Source organism: Cuculus canorus, chromosome 2, assembly GCF_017976375.1.
Source record: "Cuculus canorus isolate bCucCan1 chromosome 2, bCucCan1.pri, whole genome shotgun sequence".
In the NCBI taxonomy this organism is placed as follows: Eukaryota; Metazoa; Chordata; class Aves; order Cuculiformes; family Cuculidae; genus Cuculus; species Cuculus canorus.
Genome location: NC_071402.1, coordinates 39,525,969 through 39,549,509, shown reverse-complemented (window position 1 = coordinate 39,549,509; position 23,541 = coordinate 39,525,969). Strand labels below are relative to the sequence as shown.

At 41.8% G+C, this 23,541-nt stretch overlaps 1 protein-coding gene across 4 annotated transcripts in view; it reads left to right on the top strand.

Annotated features, from left to right (window-relative positions):
- CHD7 (chromodomain helicase DNA binding protein 7) overlaps window positions 1–23,541 on the top strand; it is a 138,954-nt gene that overhangs the window by 26,077 nt on the left and 89,336 nt on the right. For all 4 annotated transcript variants that reach the window (XM_054058718.1, XM_054058720.1, XM_054058719.1 and 1 more), the window contains exon 2: window positions 17,127–18,987. In XM_054058718.1, the coding sequence (XP_053914693.1) occupies window positions 17,302–18,987 (1,686 nt within the window). In that variant the 5' untranslated portion in view covers window positions 17,127–17,301. The remainder of the gene's footprint in view (window positions 1–17,126; window positions 18,988–23,541) is intronic.

The following is a 23,541-nucleotide window of genomic DNA, read 5'->3' as shown; positions in this document are numbered from 1 at the left end:
ACTGCTTCCTCATGTTCTTTCTGTACAACAAAAGCTGGTTTTAATGCTGTGCTTTTCAGGTTAAGTTGTGGAACCACCTGGCTGAGGCCTGAAGGCAGTTTGAATGAGGGGTATAGTAATAAGCTGGTTCAATGGGTTGTGCAGCCTGAAATCAGCTGTACCACTCCCGCTTCTTTCCTTGTGCTGTCATTGCTGTTCAGCTGCCCCTGTGGTGACGATCTTCTGATGGCAACTAATGGTTAGATCAGTTCATCTCTAGTGTCAGACTGCACCCGAACATTTTTTTTTTGAGATGTTTGTGGTAGGCAGTGGAACGAAAGCATCTTGTTTGTGGTTAGGAACAGGAATAATTAAGGAGGAAAAATTGTCATGAAAACTTTCCACTGCCCTGTCAATTTTGCATTTGCTCACAGCTGCTGCAAATCAACGTTCAAAGTCTAATTCTACATGGCAGGCCAGGTAAAGAACTGTTGCATATATATATATAATAAAGTATTTCTGTGTGCCTTTTACAAACACCGAATGACCTTGTTTGTGTTATCTGGGTTAACACGGTAATCTGCTGCTCTCATATGAGGACTTCCGTCTTACCCATTGATCAGTTTAGTTTCTTGTCTCCTGACTCGAGGAGCCAAAAGGATTGCAGAAGGTAGTTGCAACCCAGATTAAAAGAAACAAGCAAATAAAAAAACCTCACTCTGTTCTTCTTGATTATAGAACTGGCTCTGCTGAGTGGCTGTTTCCCTCATCTGGGAACTGGGGGTAGGCTGCCATCCAAACTGCCAGGGGTGGTGGGCATCTTAGTCGTGGACAGTCATTTGTCCTTTCAAAAGTGTAGAAAACCCTGTTGTATTTCCCTAATAGTGAACTAAGTTGAAAAAGGAAATACTGGTGACATCATGTATAACTTAATATGGTTATTAACTGCGCAGGTGTTGTAAAGCTGTGACTCTAAACTGTAGTGGAATAATTGCACCATATGGCAGAGTTTTTTTTCCTTCAGTTTTTATTCTTCCTCATTTACCATGCTTGTTTTTTCTTCTTGAAAAATGTACGCCTGTGCCACTCTGGTTCTGTAATACCCCTTATTAAAAAAGAAGGTGTGGAGGGAAGAGAAAGATCCCTCAAACCTTGATCGGCTTTGATCTTAATTCATCCACTGTTTCCTTTTCATTTCTCCAGTATACCTCTGTAGTTTTTGTCTCCTTCTTCACTGTTCTAGGCTTTCTTGAGCTGGCACTTCTTCAGCTGCTGTGCTTTTCATGAAGGCAAACACCCAGCTTGCTCTTCTGCACTACCTCCTCCTCTCCTGAGGAGCTCACACCCAGTGCCTGCAGTCCCGTGTTGCGTGGCTTACTGTTGCTCTCCTGATGGGAAGTCTGGGAAGCACTAAATCATCCAGCCATGTACTGATTCCTTCAACTTTCTCACCAGCAGATCCATGGGCTGAGGTTGCAGTATGGCGTGGTGGCCTTGTGCAGCTTTAAAGCTTAGGAGGAGGGATGGGCTCTCTGCCCCCACTCCACCCCCACGCCCGCACAGACATTTCCCTGCTATCCAGCTGCTCTGGTTTCCATCTGTTACAGGGCCTTCTGGTGTGACTGTTTCCTCATCTGCTGATCCGAGTGAAATGTTGAAGGACCAGACACCGTGCTGACCTGGGAATTAGGGAGTTGTGGTTCTGGAGAAAATGGCTCGCATGCTTATTTTCCTTTCCTCTTAGAAACTTGGCATGCAGCATATGCACATCTAATATCTTGAAAAACTTGGGGTACATTTTCATTTCTTCGTAGTGAACGTGTTGTGTATGCGATGCTGTTGGCCTGTCCTAGCATGGCAGCTGCCTCCCTGCCCTGTGGTGGGTTCTGAAACATACAGTGATGCTACTTGTGTGAGAGAAACAGCTGTAGCCTTATTTGTGAAGACATAAACATGCAACTGGTAAGAAGCAGCCGAGAGCAGAGGGAGGCGTTAGGAAACCCTGGAGTGGCTGCTAGTCTCTTGGGCAGCAGAGCTGGGGGACTTTACTCTGTGAGGTGTCTTCCCTTTTGGCAGGCAGACGCCTGCTGCCCGTCTTCAGACTGCTATTTTAGGCTACTCTTGTCTTAAGCACTTCTTCCATCCTGCAGTCGCTTAGATTATCCCTTTCATAGATTGCTAGGCTGTTGCTTTCTGTCTCGAGTGACACTGGTAAGTTACCAACACCAGCAGAGACGGTGGCAATGGAGGCGTGCAACCGAGGATTTTTCCTGTAAAGCAAAATAAGTGAACAACAGAACGCCCATTTTGTACCTGAAGTACTGTAACCACTATTGACTTGCCAGTATTCAAAAGGCCCTGCGAAACTTCATTAATAATTCCAGCCAAAGTATATAAATTTGTCAGAGTGCAGTCCCTTGCTACTCAAGTTGTCCTAGCGAGTGAGCAGCTTCCCGTTCTCTGACTATTGTGTCTTTTTCCTTATGGAAGTATTTGTTCCTGGCTTTTAAAATCTGTTTAGACACTGTCATACTGGTTTGGATTTCAAAATTATATGCGTAGATGAGAAACATACCTCGCACCCACTTTTGTAATTGAACAAAGCTTTTATTTCCAGAACCTGACTGCTACTCAGCGTGTGGGAGAAGTGTGCTCTGACAACTCGGGCTGTTTTTTGAGGACTTCTGTGATCTCACTGAAGGGTTTTAATATTAATTCATCACTAGTGTTATGGTTGTGTTTTGATGATAGTCACTTAGGAGATGGGTGTTAGGCAACCGGTTGAAAATTACTCTAAAGTGATTTCTTTTTTTAAGTGGTTCATACATTCAACTTGAAATCCCAGAGCACATTAAAAGTGCTAATGTTCATTCTCCTGAAAGCAAGATTGCTATATATTTCTCAAGTTAGTCCCCTTCTAATCCCAGATCCCAGCTAATATTTTATATGTAACTTAATCAGTGATTTCTGACTGTGGATCGTGCTTTTATTAGCTTGATGTTGGCAGAAATTGATAATAGGGAAATAAAATATTATAGAGTTGCTGACAGGAGCAACTGTTTGCCTTTTGGGAGGATAGATGTATTGCATTATCAGAGATGTAATACACTTCTGGAGGGTTTTCTGTGCAAGTGCATGACTGTGAGTGCAGCTGCCACACGCTGTTCTGTGCAGAGTGAAAAGAGAAGCTCCATGCCCATGAGATGTGTTGCCTGCTTGAAAAACATGGAGTGAATGGAACCGTGACCAAGAAGGAGGGGACTCAGTGTAACAAGACCGTTTCTATTGACAGGTACCAGTTCTATGACTTAGCATCTCAGCTGTGAGCTACTACCACATTGTCAGTAGTGTCACATTTTAGCTGAGCATTAAGGATGGGTGGGTATAGAGATCATAGAATCATGGAATGGTTTGGGTTGGAGGGGACCTTAGAGGTCATCTAGTTCCAACCCCCCTGCCATGGGCAGGGACACCTCCCACTGGATCAGGCTGCCCAAGGCCCCATCCAACCTGGCCTTGAACACCTCCAGGGATGGGGCATCCACAACTTCCCTGGGCAACCTGTGCCAGTGCCTCAACACCCTCATCATGAAGAATTTCCACCTTGCATCTAGCCTAAATCTTCCCCTCTCCAATCTATAGCCATTCCCCCTTGTCCTATCACTACATGCCCTTGTAAAAAGTCTCTCCCCAGCTCTCCTGTAGGTCCCCTTCAGGTACTGGAAGGCTGTTATAAGGTCTCCCCAGAGTCTTCTCTTCTTCAGACTGAAGAGCTCCAATTCTCTCAGCCTATCCTCGTAGCAGAGGTGCTCCAGCCCTCCAATCATACTTGTAGCCTTCCTCTGGACCTGTTCCAACAGCTCCATGTCCTTCTTATGTTGAGGATTCCAGAACTGGACACAATACTCCAGGTAGGATCTCACAAAAGTGGAGTAGAGGGGCAGAATCACCTGCCTCGACCTGCTGGCCATGCTTCCTTTGATGCAGCCCAGGATAAGGTTGGCTCTCTGGGCTGCGCGTGTGCATTGCCGGCTCATGTCCAGCTTCTCACTAATGATAACCCCCAAGGACTTCTCTGCAGGGCTACTCACATCATCTACCATCCTGTATTGAAACAGGGGGTTGCCCCAACTGAGGTGTAGGACCTTGTACTTGGCCTTGTTGAACCTCATGAGGCTCTCAGAGGCCCACTTTGTTGGGTAAGATGTCAGGTAACAGGCTCTGCAGTGTTTTGGAAAGAAGCATCCCCCTCTGCATCTTCTGCATTTGGAGCATTACTAGGGAGAATAAAAGATCAGGATCAATGGGAATCCAGCCTGTGATTTCTACAGTTTGTGAACAACAAACAGCGGAGTGAGTGTCTACTGACAGTTTAAGGAGTTAGGTTATTTGGTATGCTAGCAATAAGGCGCTCAGATTAAGTAGCTACTGTGTGGTGCAGCTGAAATGGGAAATAATTTTAATGGATGAATTAGTAGTTATCAGACTTCTGTCAAAGCTGTGGATGCCTGGGTCAAAAAAGCAGGGGAAAGTGACTTGACAGTTTCCTGGCTCCAGTGAAATGTGAAGTTTTTGGTAAACACTGAAATCTTGTATCTAGTTCTCAAGACTGTAGAAAGATTTCAGAGTGGGTTCTGTAGCCCCATTTCATTTGTTTCAGTTATCGTGAAAGGTGCTATGTCTTTCGTGAAATAACATATGGACGCTGCTTTTCTAGCAAAGTATAAGTGATTGGACTGTATTGCCATCTTAGACTTGAAATAGAGGCACTACATAGATTTCTGTCTTGTAGATGTTCCTTGCATCACTGCTTTGTTGATGTATACTTCCTCCTTGCCTCTCAAATGAAAATCTGTGTTTAAACTCGTTCTAGGTGGCTTCAGCTCTGGAAAAAAAAGGCTTTTCTAGTACTGCTCTAGACCTTACATGTAAATTCACTCCAGTTTTAGTGCTCTTACTTAATTCAGTGTTTCAGAAGGTGTGAGAGGAAGTTCAGTTGTGTCATTGTTGTGTAGAGGACATAGGGAACAGGTGTGAGACATGAAAAATTATCTGGTCATCCTCAGGTGAAGTACTATGTCATGGCCATGTCAATAATCTCAAATTCTGAGATTATCCACAAGGGCTGTTTGTGGACTGGGCTCATAGTGGGGAGGGTTGACTCTCCTGGTTTAAATGTACTTAATTGAATTATGTTTATTGTAGACTGAAAAGGGTTATCTAGCCCGCTTCTCAGTAGAGTGTCTTGATGTCGTGAGAAAAATGAATAATCCCTCCTGTGTATGATGCTGCTTACAACCTTGAGATCCCTAAAGCATAAAGAATTTTTTCCTTTTAAGCAGACAGATGTTAAAGTGTTTTTGTTGGGTTTTCTTGGCATTTGTTTTTTCGCCTAATGCTTCAATTACTGCTTATCAGAAAGATCATAGATAAGGTAGAAATTCTTGGTTTTACAGCATCTTCCATCCCTTCTAAAGAAAACCCATTTTCTGTGTGGTTGTCGGGAAGAGTTACTAGAGTATGTATACCATTTAGCATTTAGTGTTACTGACACCTCACTGCTGCTTCTATCAGTGCACGTGCCTAAAAAAAAAGTTATTAAATAATCAGAAAAATAAGTCAGATGCCATTTATGGTATTGGATAAGTATAGATACTCTCTCTTTTTCATAGGAGGCTGTCAATATTGTCAAGTCTGAAGCTTAGAATTTGTTCAATAAAAGCTTCACTCAGCCTGCCCCTAGAAAGTTACTTTATAAGTAGCCACAAACCAAACACAAATGCAGTCTTCCCTATAGGGAAAAAAAGCACCAAAAAAATTCTAATTTTAAATAAATACTTTTAGGTTTTGGTAGCAACAGCTTTTGAATATGTTTGGAGTGCAGCCTGTGCTGTAACCCAAGCTTGCTTCAAGAGGCATGGCTGACTAGTGAGGAGTGCATCTGAAAGGGAAGGTGGCAGCTGGCTTACCTAGATTCTCAGAAGCAGGCTGGGACTTCTGACAGTCCTGACGAACAAATCCGGTTGACAGCTGTTGCTATTGCTACTGCCTTGCAGACTTCTCTTGATTAAGCTGGTCCCAACATCTTTCACTTAATTCTTCTCTTTTGGTTTTTGAGTAGTTTGCAGATTTGTTGTGTTGGATGCTATGGAGATACGATTGATGTGGTTGATGGTAGGTCCATTAGCATCCATTACACTGAGAAGTAAGGCCTGGGTTTGAGGAGAAGCCGGACAAAACAGCCTTCTTAAGAATTTTTATAGAGACCAGTTGGTAGAAGATCAGCGTATCAAGTTAAGTCTTCATGTATTTCAGAGTGGTAAAACACTGAAATTTCTCCAATAGAAATGTTTCACTCAACAACTCCTTCTGGTCCAAGCTTGGCATGCAGTGTCCTGGGGGACCGGATTCTGATGACTGTCTGTTACTGAGGCGAGGTGTCTCGTTGCTTGCTTTGCTTCGAAGCAAAACTCGGTTGACGACACAACACGTACTTTTCTGAGGTGATCTTCTCTATTGCTTTTATTTCAAGACTACATTCAAGGATCACTCTTACCAAAAATCTCAGAGGTATGTGGCTTTCAAGTGCTGAACAGAGTAGGAAAGGAAGAATCACACTGAAGCGTTTCAGATTTTTGGATGATGCTTTGCAATTAGACAAAGTAACTTAGATGGTGGTGTAAAAAGTTGGTTATGAAAGCTTGTTGTGGAGGTTTGTTAGTGGCAGAAGGCAGTTCATCATTCCTTTCAAGTGCTTTTACTTTCATAACTAGTTTTATATAGTACATATAATTGGGGGGACAAGGAGCTAGATTTTATTGCTTTGCAAACATCATTAATTAAAGTTACCAGAGTCTCAGCTGTAGATCCAAATCATATTTGCTTATACAGCATAAGCATTTCATCTGCCACTAATTCCCGTGGCTCCTAAATCAGTTGATCTCTAGAAGAGCCTCGTTCCTGATTTTTCCTTAGCTGTGCACTGTGTTATTGGGTTCAGGTAATGCGCGTCTTTACGAATTTAGGCCACCAAGGCAGTTTTTTATGTACTAAAGGTGCTATAATAATGCCTCGCTTAAGTAAAACATAGTATAGGAGTTCATGCTTTTAGTCTTCTGATGGCTGTTTTATTCTGAATGAGGGTTTTTTTGCAGAAAGAAAATAAATTTGAAAATTTTATTTAGCACTAGAACTTGTAAGATCTTTGTACCTGTTCTAATTTATCAGTCCTACGTAGTTTGTAAGCAATAGAATATGGTTTTAGCTGTTTTATTTACCTTTTACTAATAGGTTTGACAAAATGAAGATTTTCATAGTAGTGTTTCTGGTTTGCACTGTAACATAGGTAATACAGGAGCTGTTGTAGATCTCGTTCTGATGACTGGACTCTGACTAGTGAGTGAAATAGCTCAGAACTTGGCTGGTTACATAAATCTGTATGGTAGCAGTTGTTTTCATGTAGTTCTTAGGAGTCCTAAATTCTGGTTTTGTGATCTTTGCTGCTGAAGTTCTTTTTCTTTTTTTTTTTTTTTTGCTTGATAGGGTTTTTTTGAGCCATTTTATTGGTCAGCCTTTCGCTATTCCAGGTATTCACAACCACAAAATAAAAAATAGCTGGGCCAACAAAGTTTGCCATATAAACTCATCCAAAGTTTTCAAAGTAACCTTCCTATTTCGCAAATTTATAAAATAGTACTCTAATCTTTAAGTCAGCCTGCCCACTCCTTTAATTGGCTTACTTTTCCTACTTGTAAAACAACTCCACAGCCCACCCGCCCCCTACCCCTGAAAAAAACCCACAAAAAAACTCTACACTAAATTTTAATCTCACAGGTTTCTAGTGAGCATAAATAAATTTTTGGTTTCATCGAGAGAAGGGCAGTGTTGAGTATGTGTTTTTGGTTTGGTTTTGTTTGTTTATTTAAAAGGACTTGGAAACTTCTAGTCCTCTGTAAATGCTGCAGCAACACTGATAAGGTTGAAAGGTAAATTTAAATGGAATGTGAATCATTAAGAATAGTGAAGGTAGTACTTTCTACTATAAAATCAAGTTTAGCCCTGCTTTCTGAGAGAAGGCGGACCTACCTACCAGGAAATGGAACCAGTTTCTGAATTTGCTTCCAGATGAATGAAAATTTCCTTTCCTTATCCACAAATGCAGCGCTGCTCTTACATGTTCATCATGGATCTCTGAAAAGCTTGTGGAGAACTGAAGGTAGCTCAAGAACTTCCTAGTTGGGTATAAGAGATTTTGTGGTAGATGAATGTCAACTGCTTCTACTGTTTGCAATAGCTCAAATGACTATGTCTCTGGGTCCTGGATCAGGAATTACATTAACTTGCAAACCGTTTCCAGTTTCTTCAATTGCATAGTTCTAAAACTTTAGATGATTTTTTTTTTCCTTGGAAGGCTCTTTTCATTTGTTTGTTTTTACATAAAGTCATTGGAGTAATTTTAGAAGTACACATCAGTTAAGCAACACACTTGAAAACACCCCAGTTAGTTTCCTTCTTCACAAAGAAGTTGGAGACCCATTAAAGTTCTGCACAAGAAAATTTGGTCCTCTGCTATTTGAGAGGAGAAGCATTCTAGTTCGGTCCTGATTGGAAGGAAAAACCACACTGTACACCATGCCTGATGACGGTTGCACTCATCTCACAGTCTCCGTTTCAACTTACAACTTCTGGCACTGTTGCTTATACTGGTAGGCACCCTTTTTATGTGTCTAAGTGAACTGGAATTCAGCACAGCAGTTTGTTTACTCTTAAATATCTTAGTCTCACACACTGAGAGCTGTTGAGAGCTCCAAACTCTGTTCCTTTTGGCATTCTCCATTGCAGAGAACAGCTTGGTAGAGTCATTCATGTTGTGGTCTGAATAAGCACTGATGATCACTGTGAGCCAGGCATTATGTTAAAACCAAAAATAATAGAATTTCATTTGTAAATGCAAGAGCGTGCTTCCATTCCGCAGGCCAAAAATAAACCGCCTTTTTGGCATATCCTTCTTCAAAAAAGCAATAGGATGTTTAAGATGCCTATCTTTATTTTGTTAAAACAAACAGAAAACTGAAATAAGTAGTCCAATAAGCAGGAATGTAGAATGTCTTTTTTAGTATCTGGCCTGTATCTCAGCTGTCCCCTGTACTCTCTGGGACTTTATGGTCCAGGCAGTAAATGAAGGTGTCTGAAATCTCTTCACTCAATCTACTGCATTGTGTCCTGCAGTGTACTGTCTTTCTTCACACCCTCCCTCCTCAACCCTTCTTCTTTATGGTGGACTTTTAGTGAAATAATTCAACACTTCTTTTAAATAGTGTATTGCATATGATAAAATACGTTATTAGTCTGGTACTATGAGTCTTTTTTTTTTCCCCGTAATTATGCTATTATTTGTAAAAACCAATGGACAGATCACTTTTGATTTCATTTAAAATGCTTTATAAAACACTGGTGTTATTTTTCTTTCTAAAAAAGATAATTGTAACCCTTTCCCATGTGATAGAGTTTTTTCCTTTGCTACAAGGTTCAAGACACTATGCCTAAGTGTATTGGGCAAAAATTATCAATATTGGAAGTAAAGAGAGGGCTTAAGTTTGTATGTAGGATGATACATGGGGCAAGATGAAAAGAGCGTAAGGGAGAACTACCATTTTGTTCCAACAGTCCTGAAATATATTCTCTTTAGTTCTGTGAAAGCTCTGGCTTTTCACGTTGGATGTATAAGGTGTATTTATCTTCGCAGAAATGAGTGTGGATATGTGGTTCCTGTACAAGCACAGACTGCGATCTGCCAGTATTTATGAAGAACACATGTACAGGAAAATGACTCTTAAGTACAAGTCATAAATTGAAATGATTATGGAATATACGTGGATAAATATACCATGTGTGGTATCGGTAGACTGTAATTTCATCAAGTGGTTTTTCAGACTTCATAAACTATGAATGAAACATGATTGTATTGGCCTTACAACAGGTAAAGTAAAATATAGGGTCTGGCTACTTTAAAGCACTCATAATTCTATGGTTGGAAATAGCCTTTTGGGATACGATTAAGTTTTAAAACCTGCCAGTGATTAAAAAAAAAAAAACAAAAGAACCCAACAAAAAAAAAAACATTTCGGTGAAAATCACATGGGAAACATTTTGAATATCCACCTCGTGAATTTTTTACAGTTCCCGGCTTTCGGGGTGTAAACCCTGCGAGCTGTTTTAGGTCGATCCTCGTCCTCTCTCGGGTTATTCTGCCGTTTACAGCGGGTTTTTTGTCTGTGTGGCTGGGGCTTTTGTTTCCCCGGGGGAGGCGCTGCCCCAGCCCCCCCCCCCCCCCAGCTCTCCGCGGCCACCTCTGCCCTTTTGTATCCTCTGACACTCAGCCTGTCTTTGTGCTCAAGTTTATTCCTGATGGATACGTTTCCCCTCCCCATCGCGGAGCCCGGCGGGGCGGGCAGAGAAATGATTTTCAGCTGCAAAGCGCTGGGGGGGAAGAGAGCAGCACAGCCTCTCCCCCCCCCCCCCCCATGCGAAAAGGGGGGTGAAGGGGTGGCTCTCGGCCTCTCAGATCCTTTTTAAATGCAAAAGAATGTAGGAAATTGCCAGATCAGTTGGTTAATCAGTGACAACTGCAGTGGGTGCACAAAAAAGCACGAGCAATCGGTTGCGCCGGGGGGGGGGGGGGGGCGTTTGTTGCAGCCACCTCTCGCATCCCCGAGGTTTAGTGGCTGCTTTATGGGAGAGTGTAATTCCTGGGAGATCTCTTGGTGACTGATGGCAACAATATAAGGCTCTTCCCTGCCACCACCACCTCCCCCCCAAGCCCTGCTGGGGCGTGGAAGCCACAATGGGCATCACCCTTCGTCCCCCATCGTCGCTGCCCTTTCCACACTGAAACGGGATAAGTTTGGATCTCTGGGCTGCACCTGTGGTGTTCAAACCTCATTTGGAGTTACCTTAAACGCGTTGCTGTGCCTCTTTGTAGAGGTGTTTGCAAGATAACGCTGTTATCAAATATTTTAAACAGTATTCCTGAAGTATTTTTGTGGCTGCAATTGTTGCTCTTGCTTATCTAGGACTATTTTTAGATAAACCTCCTCCTCCTCCTCACATCCGTATTTTAAACTTCTGTTGGGAGAGAGGGTGGTCGGGTGACCGAAAAAGGCCTCTTAAAATTCCAGGCTACATAACACTAAAACTGACGTGTTTCTGGCGCAGACTTCTCCCACCTCAGGTTTGTAATGTACTTAAACGTAAAAACCGATCTTTTTTAATCCCACTAGTTACCTTGTTAAAAACCTCAAAGTGTCCACTTCTAATAAATGGCCATAAACTTTCCCCTTTTTCTTCTGGACTGGAAAGGAAAGAGAAGCTGAGGCTTCCTAGTTAATATTACAGGCGCTAACTTAAAATTAGCAATGCCCCACAGGAGGAAGAGAGTTTGCAGCCCAACTGGCAGCAGAAATGGTTCACAACGAGAGCAGTGATGTAATGATGAGGCTCGGCGGGTTTGCGTCAGAGTACTCCTACGTGATGCTGTTGTGGTCTTCTATCAGAGCTCCTGTGAACTTGAATGACGTAGGATATTGTTTCCAAATGTGTGGCACAGGGTGAACTCTAGCTGGTCATTCCTGAATCAGCTGCTTGACAGCAACAAGCTGCCAAATATTCTAAGGGTGTTGTGCCCTCAGTTGCCTCTGTACGAGCCTGCTCCTCGCCAAAATACACGATGTTTTAAGGAATAAAATGTGATCTGTTTTTTACCCAAATATTGTGTGGGAAACTTAGAATTTTGTGGATTTCTTTCCCAAAAGGTGTTACTGAATAGCATTCATGGTGTTTAGTTGACTGCACATGTTCAAAAACTGTGACTTTTGAGGAAAGGCATGTGAGGTTTTCACCCACAACCCTCCTCCCCAGTTCTTAGTTTAACAAGAGATACTGCCTTCAGTTTGCCACGGCAAATTTCTATAAGGACATGTTTCTGTGAAGAACTAACTGACTTTTACTAAAACAGATGTGAAATCAAACTTTTCAGAAATGCTTATACCGTATTTGCGGATTCTTGCCACTGAAGGCAGAATATTCCTCAAGTGTGTGAGGTCATTCTTTTCATCCTTGCAAGTCTCATCTCCCTTTTGTGGCGCAGAGGGGAATGAGATTCCTGCCATCTTTTGATCTAATATGAAGTATACAGACTTAATTTTTAACACAGCTGTACCATGTGAAGTGTATACTAGGAAAGCATTCTATATAAAGAAAAGTATCTTTAGGTGTTCAAATAATCGTGTTTCTTTGGAAGTTACAGTCAGAAATCATGTTGCAATTGGATCTGCTCTTCTCTTTTGGCCAGTCTATACCCTGAAGGAATCTATCACACATGAGGAGCTGTCTGTGGGAGCAATGAGAACTAGGCATTAAAAGTGCAGGGGACTAGGTGTGCTTCCCATGGATGCGGGAAGGCACTTGCATAGCTGTCCTAGCATCGACAGTGCTATTTGCTCAGTAGGTAAATAAGTTAAAAGGTAGAAGTCTCATTAGCCGTCTTCCACCATTGAATGTCTCAGCATGATATTTGCTATGTCAGGGTGTTATGTGTATATATGAAGTTTTTGGTGAATATTTTCCTCCAACGTTGTTCATAAAACAAGAATATGACTCTGATTGTTGTCATTTGTCATCTACTTGGATGCAGGAAATGCTTAAATTACTACTAACAGCCAGCAGCAGCTTAGCAGTTTTGAAAAGCAGTTTAAACGTGCAATTTTTAAATGCAGATTTAGTAGCCTCATGTTTAATCCTGCGTTTTGAGGCTCCAGTGTCAAAATGACCTTTGGCGTGGCTTTGGTTTTTTTAGCATGAGAGGTCTTCTTAGCCTCATTCTTCAAAATAAGATGGCATTTGCAGTGTTTATGGTATTGCATTGTAGGCACATAGTCCCATTAGAAGAGTAACTGTTTTGTTTGTCCACTACTTAGAGTTTTGTCCAAGATATCAACTGATAGCTGTAAAAAATATCTACTTTGCATGACACATCTTGCTTCAAAGTTTGAAATGGTCATTATTAGCTGACTTTTTATGTTCTGTTTATCTAGTTTACTTGCTTGCGTGACCATCCAGAAATAGTGCTACATTTCTTGTATGGAAGGATCGATTGTTGAATCAAAGGACCTGTTGATTTACAGGAGGTTCTTCTGAATGGCAGAATGTGAGGATGGCCTTGAACAGAGCATGTGCATCTGTGTGCTGCTCTTGCTGCTTCCTGCTCTTGAGTGCTGGGATCTGCTGGGAGCAAGACTGAGGAAGTTCAGGTTTCAGTGTTTATAGCCCTAGATTGGGTTATATATATGCAGCAGCCAATTTTGTTCCACTCTTAAAAGTGGGAAGCTGCCCAAGCCTACTCAGTCTGTGTAGCTCTGAAATATTAAGTTGAGCAATGCTTAACTGCTACTTAAATTTGAGGTCTAGCTGTTTAGGACTGGAATGTTGCAGACTGGAGTAAATGTAAGCTCTGTCTGTTGAGACAACAGGGTTGTTAAGCAATTGACTGTGTCCTGGTAGCTTTGAACAGAAATAAGTTGTCTAGGCAGTCTTAAGGAAATATATTAATTGACTTTTTAGTTCAGTCTTATTGATGCAGTCTTTCATGTTAAGAAACAGAAAAGCTATAGAATTTTGTAGCAGAATCTATATAGTTTGGTTAAGATTATTTAAAAAAAAGTTTCTCTTCATACATTCACACTTCTGTTCAACAATCTGCCTTTCTAAAGCCTGGAATACAGTAATTGCTTCATATGTGTTGGTTTTAACTTACAAGATAGTAGAGAAGAAGGTGGACAAATATATGTATTTTTAAACTATGCGTGTGAACCAAAAATACTTTAGGTAGAGTTTAACATGATCAGTCTTTCTGTTAGTTTTCTGCTTTCATGAGGAAGTGGACAGTGATGCTTAGGGAATTAATCTTAGTTAGAATTATTGCTTGATGCAGGTTTTACCTGTGTTGGAAGGAGGGTTTTTTCTTTTTTTTTCTGACCAGCCTTGAAGATTTAAGCAGAGGGTTTGCGTTACTTGTAGTGAAAGAAGCAGAGAGAAGACTGCAACTTATAGTAAGGCTGTGACTTTCATGACTTCCTAAATTATTTACAAGGCATCTATCCTGTTAGTGTAGGAGGTTGAACGCTTACTAGGCTTACATTACAATTCCAATATTGACTGTTTTCTTATCAAAAAGATTGGGCTTTAGCTGCTGCTGTCTTTCATTCTTCAACACATACTGTTAGCTGTGTATTGCATCAGAGGCGTGACTTTTATTTGGGGAAGTAGAATAAGGTTTATGAGAGCACAACTTCTGACTGTAAAGGGCTGTGGTCATTAAATTTAGGGCTAAACTTAAATCTGAAGAAATACTACTGCAGTTCTGAGACATCTTCTCAAAGACATTATCATGCTGTGTTTCAAAGAACAGTTTTAGCATCCATGTCTCAAACCTGAAATCAATTCACACTTCAGATAAAAATCATAAATTAATGGCCAACAATTGTTTTGTTCTTAATTTTTAGATGATGGATTCGTTTGCATACAAATGCATCATAAACTTGGAGGTTACTTTTTAAAGAGCATGTGCTCTGGAAGCTAAGCAACTGCTAGGTTCCACAGCATGTCTCCTCTGTTGTAAGGGTCAGCCCCCAGCCCAGACCTGCAAATTGGGGTGGAGTCAGCTGGGCAGAATTAAGCTGTATTTAGTTAAACAGCCCCCCTTACCTGTCTCTAGCTTTGTTTTCTGGGTAGGGTAACTACTGTTATCCAGTGTTGACTGTTACCAGCGGCTGACTCTCTGCTTGATGCTTGTAACCTTATTTCTGGAGATGATCTGGTAGCTTGTCTATAACAGATAGCAAAGACAATTTTTCTATGTAGATTCTGGTTATTTTTATTGCAAAGTTTCATTAATGCTTCAGAAGAGCAGAACATGCTTGTCTACAAAAATGATTCATAACCTATTATGACCTATTCATAATTTGGCTGTAAATAGGTTAGCTGATGGGCGAGATCCTCTGCTTGGCTCCAATTTGATATCACCCGGATTACATCAGTGGCTGGGAGGTAACTATCTGTGCTGTATGGTTTTTAGTATTTCCAGGCAAACAGACTTCTGTTAAATGGAGGCTCTCAGTGCACACTGATGTCCATCTTTGTCAGCTTCTGATGGCAGTGGACATCAGCAGAGCAAGGTCAGAAGTCCTCAAGCAATCTTAACTCACTGGAGGGATCTTCATCACAACAGAGTGGTCTGTTCTGGAGCGGTCTCATACCGAAAGCTTGTTTGGATGAAGGAGGCTCCTTCTCGCCTTGTTGTTGGAAATTCCTTATGCTATGCTTTAATAACCCAATCAAGGTGATAAATATTACGAATGGCTTCTGCTTAATAAATAAACTGAAATAAAAAGAAATAGATAATTGTGATATGAAAATGGCTAGGAGGGGTTTACCCCCAAGTGATTTAGAAATATGTGTTAATATCCCAGCCAAGCACTAAAGCGATTTAAAAGTGTGGTTTTAAAGGTGACATTCAAATGCTATTTTAAGAGGAGTGATAAATGCTTGTGCTTTTCCTCTTGCCCTCTGCTTCATGCTGTAGAAAGGTCCTCTTGACAATGGTACAAGAAGTGTAATAAATGTGCTGATTTTTTCTCTCTAAAACTTGTCTGGGACAAATTGCCTTCAGTTAAAGTAGTCTGGCCTGGCATTTTGCATCCGAAGTGACTGAAAACATCCCTCCTCCGTAACAAAACACAAAATATGGAAGTACAAACTGGTAAAACTTCCTTTCTTTGATCATTTCCTAAGGGCAAGTTGGTATCTGCAAGTAGAGTAGCTACTAAGTTATGACAAAGATACAGAAATAATTTTTTTTAATTTGCTCTGTTGGTGGATTTCCTTGACTATCATCTTAAAGTTTATATTGAGATATAAGACGTAGCATTTAAAATTCTGATTTTAAGAAGTATATATAGTATTAGACTAGTTTTTCCGTAATAAACAGATGTAAAAAAAGTGTATCAGGTTTTTGCAGGGAGAGGATTGGGGGTGCATTTTAGAACCTGTCAGTCTTTCATGTGAAAAAACTAAAGGGAACTTTTTTCCTCAATCTGCTCTCTTACTGTATGTTTCTCTTTTCTTTTTTTTTCCCAGGGCCACATGAGTGCCTTGTTATGTTGGCATTTCATTATTTAAAATTTTGCTATTAATAGTTAATTTTTCTGAATGAGTTTAAGATTGCAGTTCTGGGGAGAACAAAACTTCAGTGTGGTCTTCTAAAGTGCTGTAGTTGCAGTTAGTAGCATGTTTGCCTGAAGATGAATAATGAACTCCAATGACATTGTTCCCTGTTGTCATCATGAGAGAAATTAGGATATGTATTGAAAAATCTACCCTATCATAGAATGACGCTTTTGAATTTAATTTTCTTACCCAAATAGAGTCTACAGTTTTGCTTAAATGGGAAGAAGTATCATACCTTTCGGTTTACAAGTCATTAAATGAAGATAAATTGTGTGTTTAAAATAAACTATATATTCTTTTGGCTTCCTGAACGTTAGGTCTTGGGCATTTGGTATGTTATAGAGGGTCACCTCTGTGTGTGTTTGGAAAATCTGTTGTCTGTATAACTAACTTTAGTCTGTCGGACGACTCGGTGCTTCTGCTTGCTCATCTGATTACGCAGCTCAAGGGAATAAGGTTAAGGACATGCTGTTGGTAACTAGAGCGTTTTCAGGGCTTTAGTTCGGCAGATGGGCTGCTTGGCTATATTCATACATCTGCCTACCTGCTGTGGCAGCTGCTGCTGCTGCACGTTGTGTTCTTTTGTTCTGTTCCGCCCAAGAAAGGAGCACTAGGAAGTGTAGTGAATGGATTAATTTAAGGTTAAGGCAAGTGTTTTGCTTCCTCGTGCTCTATCATAATAAAGCTTCTGATAAAGCTAATGAATGCTTCGTAAAGTGAAATAGATTTTTAAGATGTGTTTCAGAGGCTGAAATTAGCTACCTAGCATTGTCTGAAAAACAGTCTAGTATGTTTTCTTTATATTGCCTGACGGTATTTATTTCAATATCTTCCTCTCTTTCTTCCCCTTCCCCCTCTTTTTCTAGGAGCAGCAACCAGACTTTGCCTGACACTGCGTGGTCCAAAAGAATTAAGGAAATATGGAATGACATGAAGGAGATTAGTTGAGGATTAAAGGCTTTGAGGACAAAACACCTCGCCGAGGTGAAGCACAGACTAGCATTCTAGTTGTAGCTCCCAGGAGCTGTGTGCTGAAAAAAGATGGCAGATCCAGGAATGATGAGTCTCTTTGGAGAAGATGGGAATATTTTCAGTGAAGGGTTGGAAGGTCTTGGAGAATGTGGATATCCTGAAAATACAGTAAATCCCATGGGGCAGCAAATGCCCATGGATCAAGGATTTCCCTCTTTACAGTCACCTCTTCATCATCCCCCTGCAAATCAAAATCAAGCCAAGTTGACCCATTTTGATCACTATAATCAGTACGAACAGCAGAAAATGCATCTGATGGATCAGCCAAACAGGATGATAAGCAATGCCCCCGGGAATGGTATAGCATCTCCTCATTCACAGTATCACAACCCTCCAGTTCCTCAGGTTCCTCACGGCAGTGGTGCTGGTAGTCAGATGGGAGTCTACCCTGGCATGCAGAACGAAAGGCACGGGCAACCCTTCGTCGACAGTGGCTCCATGTGGGGGCCACGGGCAGTTCAAGTGCCAGACCAGATAAGACCACCATACCAGCAGCAACAGCAGCAGCAACCGCAACCGACACAGCCGCCGCAGGCGCCCTCCGGACCCCCGGGGCAGGGCCATCCTCAGCACATGCAGCAGATGGGAAACTACATGGCTCGTGGTGATTTTTCAATGCAGCAGCACGGTCAGCCGCAGCAGCAGAGGATGAACCAGTTTTCTCAAGGCCAAGAAGGCCTTAATCAGGGAAACCCTTTCATTGCCACCTCAGGACCTGGCCACTTGTCTCATGTGCCCCAGCAGAATCCCAGTATGGCACCTTCTTTGCGACACTCAGTCCAGCAATTTCACCACCATCCCCCCACTGCTCTCCATGGAGAATCAGTAGCCCACAGTCCCAGATTCTCCCCTAATCCTCCCCAGCAGGGTGCTGTTCGGCCGCAAACACTTAATTTTAGTTCTCGGAGCCAGACGGTACCCTCACCTACTATAAACAACTCAGGGCAGTATTCTCGATATCCTTACAGTAACCTTAATCAGGGATTAGTTAATAATACAGGGATGAATCAGAATTTAGGCCTTACAAATAACACTCCAATGAATCAGTCTGTACCAAGATACCCAAATGCTGTCGGATTTCCATCAAACAGTGGTCAAGGACTAATGCACCAGCAACCCATCCACCCTAGTGGCTCACTTAACCAAATGAACACGCAAACTATGCACCCTTCACAGCCTCAGGGAACTTATGCCTCTCCACCTCCCATGTCACCTATGAAAGCAATGAGTAATCCAGCAGGTACACCTCCTCCACAGGTTAGACCTGGTAGTGCTGGAATACCAATGGAAGTTGGCAGTTATCCAAATATACCCCATCCTCAGCCGTCACACCAGCCCCCTGGTGCCATGGGAATTGGACAAAGGAATATGGGCCCCCGAAACATGCAACAGAATCGTCCATTTATGGGTATGTCTTCAACACCACGGGAGATGGGTGGTGGGCACATGAGACCAAATGGTTGTCCAGGTGTTGGCCTTGCAGATCCACAAGCAATACAAGAGCGACTAATATCTGGCCAGCAGCTTCCTAGTCAACAGCAGTCTTTTCAACAGCAAATGCCAACCTGCCCTCCCATGCAGCCTCATCCAGGGATACATCATCAGTCTTCACCACCCCCACATCCTCATCACCAGCCTTGGGCACAGCTTCACCAGTCACCACAAAATACACCACAAAAAGTGCCTGTCCTTCAGGTAAGCTACTTCTAATTAGTAGAAAGTGTTTTAAATTACTGTAAATGCGTTTCAGGATGCACAGAATCTGTGATTTCAAAGTAATTGTTCCTAGTTGACACCCCTCTTTGTTACTTTATGGGGCTTTCTTGGTGCGCAGGAGATGAAGGTGAAATGAGGCACAGGTAGCATGCTGATGTCCTTACAGTAGGATGTCCTTTTTACAGGCTAACGTTATGGATAGATTGAAGTATGATAAAGCAAGCAGACAAGCTGAATACGTACTTTTATTTTTCATGTTGGTTCCTTTGAAGTGAAAATGGAAAGCATGTGTGAGAATTGTCATTTAAAATATTAATTTGTATATTTGCAAATTGGAGAAAGACATGTGTGGGTTTGTTTTGGCCAAACCAAGGGTTTTCTTTAAATCCTTGGGGAATGTTTTGTGGTTTTCAGTTAAAGCTGAATTTTTCACATGTGAAAAAATTTCTGGGATGAACTTCTTGAGCACTAACTAATGCATCTGAGAAGTGATGGGGCAACAGTTCATGCAAGGAGAAGACAGCAGATGTGAATCATTGTCTGAAATCAAATCTTCTGAGGCTTAAATGAAATCTTAAATAGAATAGAAGTTCTATTTTATCAAGTCTCTGATCTGCCAGGTTTTGATGAAAATGTATTAATTTCAATTAAAAGCAAAATCAGTAGAACATCTCTATCCTCTGTAGCTTAGCAGTTTTGACTACATGCTATCATGTTAAGCTTCAGCTGAACAAGAGCCTTTTGGGATCTTCACGTTTGCCATTGCACGCCTCTGGCTCTGTCAGTCATCAGATAGAGGTTTTGGTGTTGAATGAATAATAGGTGGTCAAAATACTGGAGGTTTAATTTTATATTTTTTTCAAATCAGACAGTAATTAATGCCAGGCTCTGCCCATAAATATTTGGAGACAGTTGTTGGAATGCAGTCACAATGATATGACACTACAATAAGCTTAATAAATCATAAAAACAGCTGTCCTAGCCAGTGTCCCAGGCCTGTTGTGGAAAGCAGCTGCTCAGCAGTCCCCACTGCTGCCTGCTGGCTGCTTCTGTTAGCCGCTCCGCACAGCGTGAGGTGGGTCTGGGAATCAGATGTATGTGCTGCAGAGAGGCAGCTGACAAGGAGTGGTAGATGGAGTGGCTCAGCAGCTGGGAGAGGCTTCCACATTCCCTGTGGAAGCGAGGAGAGGGGAGTGCTGGAGGTGCTGGAGGGTAAGGACCAGGCTGGGCAAGAGAAAGGACACAGTCTTTCTGAAGGGAGGTGGAAACCCCCCCTCTTGAAGGGGCAAAAAATACCAAGACTCTTTCTCTCACCTGCCCCCCTCAAATTGGTATGAACTTTTATATCTGTATTGGTCCTTCCTCTCACCTTCCACCTCCATGCACAAGCTTTGTTTGGAGAACCTAAATTACAGTTCTTGCACGCATGTGGGGTTGCATGTTCCTCATTAAAAGAGCAGCTCTTAACAATAATTCTTGTGTTAGCGACTGTGCAGGTAAGCAGGCTGAAAAAGCAGAGAGCTCAAGACTGGAAGAAAAAAAGACCTAAGAGAATGAGCAGATATTTGCAAAGGGATAGTGACGACGCAGGGAAATCAGTATAGAAAGATTGGAGATCAGAAAATGAAGTAAGAGATGTGGGTTTTACCCTGAAGCGTGAGGGCTGGCACATCTAGCAGAAAAAACTTGAAAGAAAACTGTAGCAATGGTGACGTGAGACTTCTAAGCTAGTAAAGGAACAAAGACCAGCATCACAGGGATCTTTCAGAAATAGTGATGGTGGGGGTGTGGGAAGGGAAGACTTGAGATCAGTTGTGTCCTAAAGCTGTGGTGATGTTCTTCACCAGCATTAATTCCCTGTTTTCATCTGACCATCCAGTAAACCTTTTCTTAGCAGGAAGAGGTGGTTTAGTAGGAGAAGGTTTGCTTGTATTAAACCGTGGACAGCTTGTTAAATGTTCTCGGGACATTTAATTTCTGAGGTAAAATGTAGACAATTCAGACCTTAAAATGAGCTATGCAACCTTTTACAAAGTTCTGAACTGCAGATGAGTGGCTTGAACCAAAGGTAAGTACTGAAATTAAACAATTAGACCAAAACCACGTAACTGAAGTTATTTGATTAAAATCAGTAATTAAAAAAGTTGTAGCTAGCCAAGTAACTTATCTATTAGCCCATTTCTGTTAAGTTTTTATTTGGTAAAAGTTATCGTTAACATGCTTTCCCATTAAGTAATTAGTTTGAGGCCTGACTGTAGTAATGAAACTCTTGACAGGCAGGCATTTCCTCCACAAAAACTGTTTGCATCAAATAAATATTGTTCAAGTCAACAAAAACTTGGCTCCTCCCCACCCCTTGGGGAAGAATGCAGAAGTGCAAACCCCTGCTATTAAGACTCAAATACCAAATTTGTTGCTCTCCTGCCTGTGTCGTGGTTTTCTCTTCACATCAGTTGGCAGAAAACTTCACTGAAGAACAGTTATTGAAATGACTGGTTTGGTTTTCTTTGTATAAAACGAATCAACGAAATTAATATTATAGTCTGTGAAATGGAAATCACTATATACTTTTAAATCAACAGAAGCCATCTTAGTAATTGTTTCTCAGTGATTTGAAGTTGGCCTTATCATGGGAAGGTTGTAATACTTGTGGTTAACCAAATTACTGTTTTGTTTTTTAGATATGTTGGAAGGAAAGTGAAGTTCTTTTGCTTTTAACTCAAAAGAAATTGCCGTGTCAATTCTAGGCCTTGTTATTTCTTTTTTTTGTGTGTGCAAACCTGCAAATTATTTTGTCTGAGACATAGAGCTGGTGATTGACAATTCAGCTGGTTCAGATTAACAGCTGAAAACTAGATATGGTTATTAGGACTTTGTTAGCAGTGAGTTGCTGGCTTTGGTGGAGTTGGATAGATTCATAGGAGCCACCGTAGCGTTGGCACTTTAGGTCAGTGTGTTTGGTTTTTCAAGCCCTCTTTTGAAATATTCTTCACCAGAGGCTCTCAGAAGAGCTGGGTGACCCTGAGGTGAGGAGGTGGGCTCTGCTGTGGTCAGATAATCGGTCAAGGAGCTAAGCAGAAAGTAGGAGTAACTTTGTTTTCACCGTGGAGACATCTGCGTTTGGCTTGTGAGCTTATGCTCTTCAAAATACTTCTTAAGTGATCTGTGAAAGAGTGAAAAGTCAGGTGGAAAAGTTTGCTGCTGCAGTTAACATACTCAGAGCCGAGTGCCGGGGGCAGACGTGATGAGGAGCCTAACGATAATGAAACTAAGTAGTTAGAAATACAATGGGAATATCAATCGCTTATCTATAAGCTCTGTGAGTCAAGGCATGGTGCCAGGGCAGTGAAATGGCAGGCAAAACTCTCTCCTTAGGAGCAGGGTCTTGGATTTAGATGGCGGTCTGAAAATATGCTATGAGAGGCAAAGAAATTAAATGGTAGGAATTGTTATGGAAGTAGTAGAGAGGTAAACAAAGATTGTTATCACATTGCTGCATGTATTCATGGAATTGCTGGTGTGGCAAGTGCTGTGCAGCTCTGGGTCACTTTTTCAGGCCTCAGGAAATAGTATAATAACACTTTAAATCACCCCCCTCCATGCTTCTGGGGAGAAGAGATGGTGAAAGCCTCAGAAGTTGAGTGATAGGGGTGCACGAAGAAGGTGAATGTGAAACGAGGGTTGTTTTGTCATGTCACCTGGTTTTGTCTCCTGGAGTACTTTTAGGGTATTCAGCAAATTATCAGGTGGTGAGCTCAGAACCGCTCATGAAGATGCTGATCTCTGAAGTCTTGTGCAGAAAAATGCATCATCATTTGATCAATGTGAAGGCATCAAGTTTGGTTCAGCAGATATGTGCTGTAAATAAGAAGTGGCTGAACGTTATTGGGGTGCATCTACTCTGTGGGTGTGTCCAGTTCTTTTATTCTTCCACAGACCTTATTGGAGACAGGATGTCAGGTTTAGACAGGCCTCTGGGGGTCTGATGGTGTGTAGTTACTCTCACATATTGTTATTTTCAGAGCATTTTATTAGTGACAGAGCGAGTGTAGGAGTTTTCTGCCAAGAATAGCCTATCCTGGGTGTGTTGTTATACAGAACTTCTTATTTACCCACAGCTTCTGTGTGGGCTGAAGTTTCGAGTCATCTTAATTAATCATGTTCCACAAATGTGATCTACGTTATTTATAGTCAAACATAGGAATGCTTAAAGGACAAACAGTTATGGTATAGCCTCCATGGTAGAACTCAGTGGTGGGTGTCAACGGTGTTGAAGGATGCTGGGTTGCAGTGGAGAAGGAATTAGTTTTGTGTGTGTTACCAGTTCACTGCCAGGTTTGCTCTGCTGGCCTTTCTGTCCGTGGGCATGTGACTTCGCTTTAAACCATAACTCATAGCTGTGTTTGGTATGAACACATTCTTTTGAAATTTCCTGCCCTCCCTTGCAGGGGAAGAGGCAGGGAAAGTCCTGCTGAGTCACCAGCTGGGTCACCCCTGTCACAAGCCCTTCCTGCATTTTCCAACCCTGTGTTG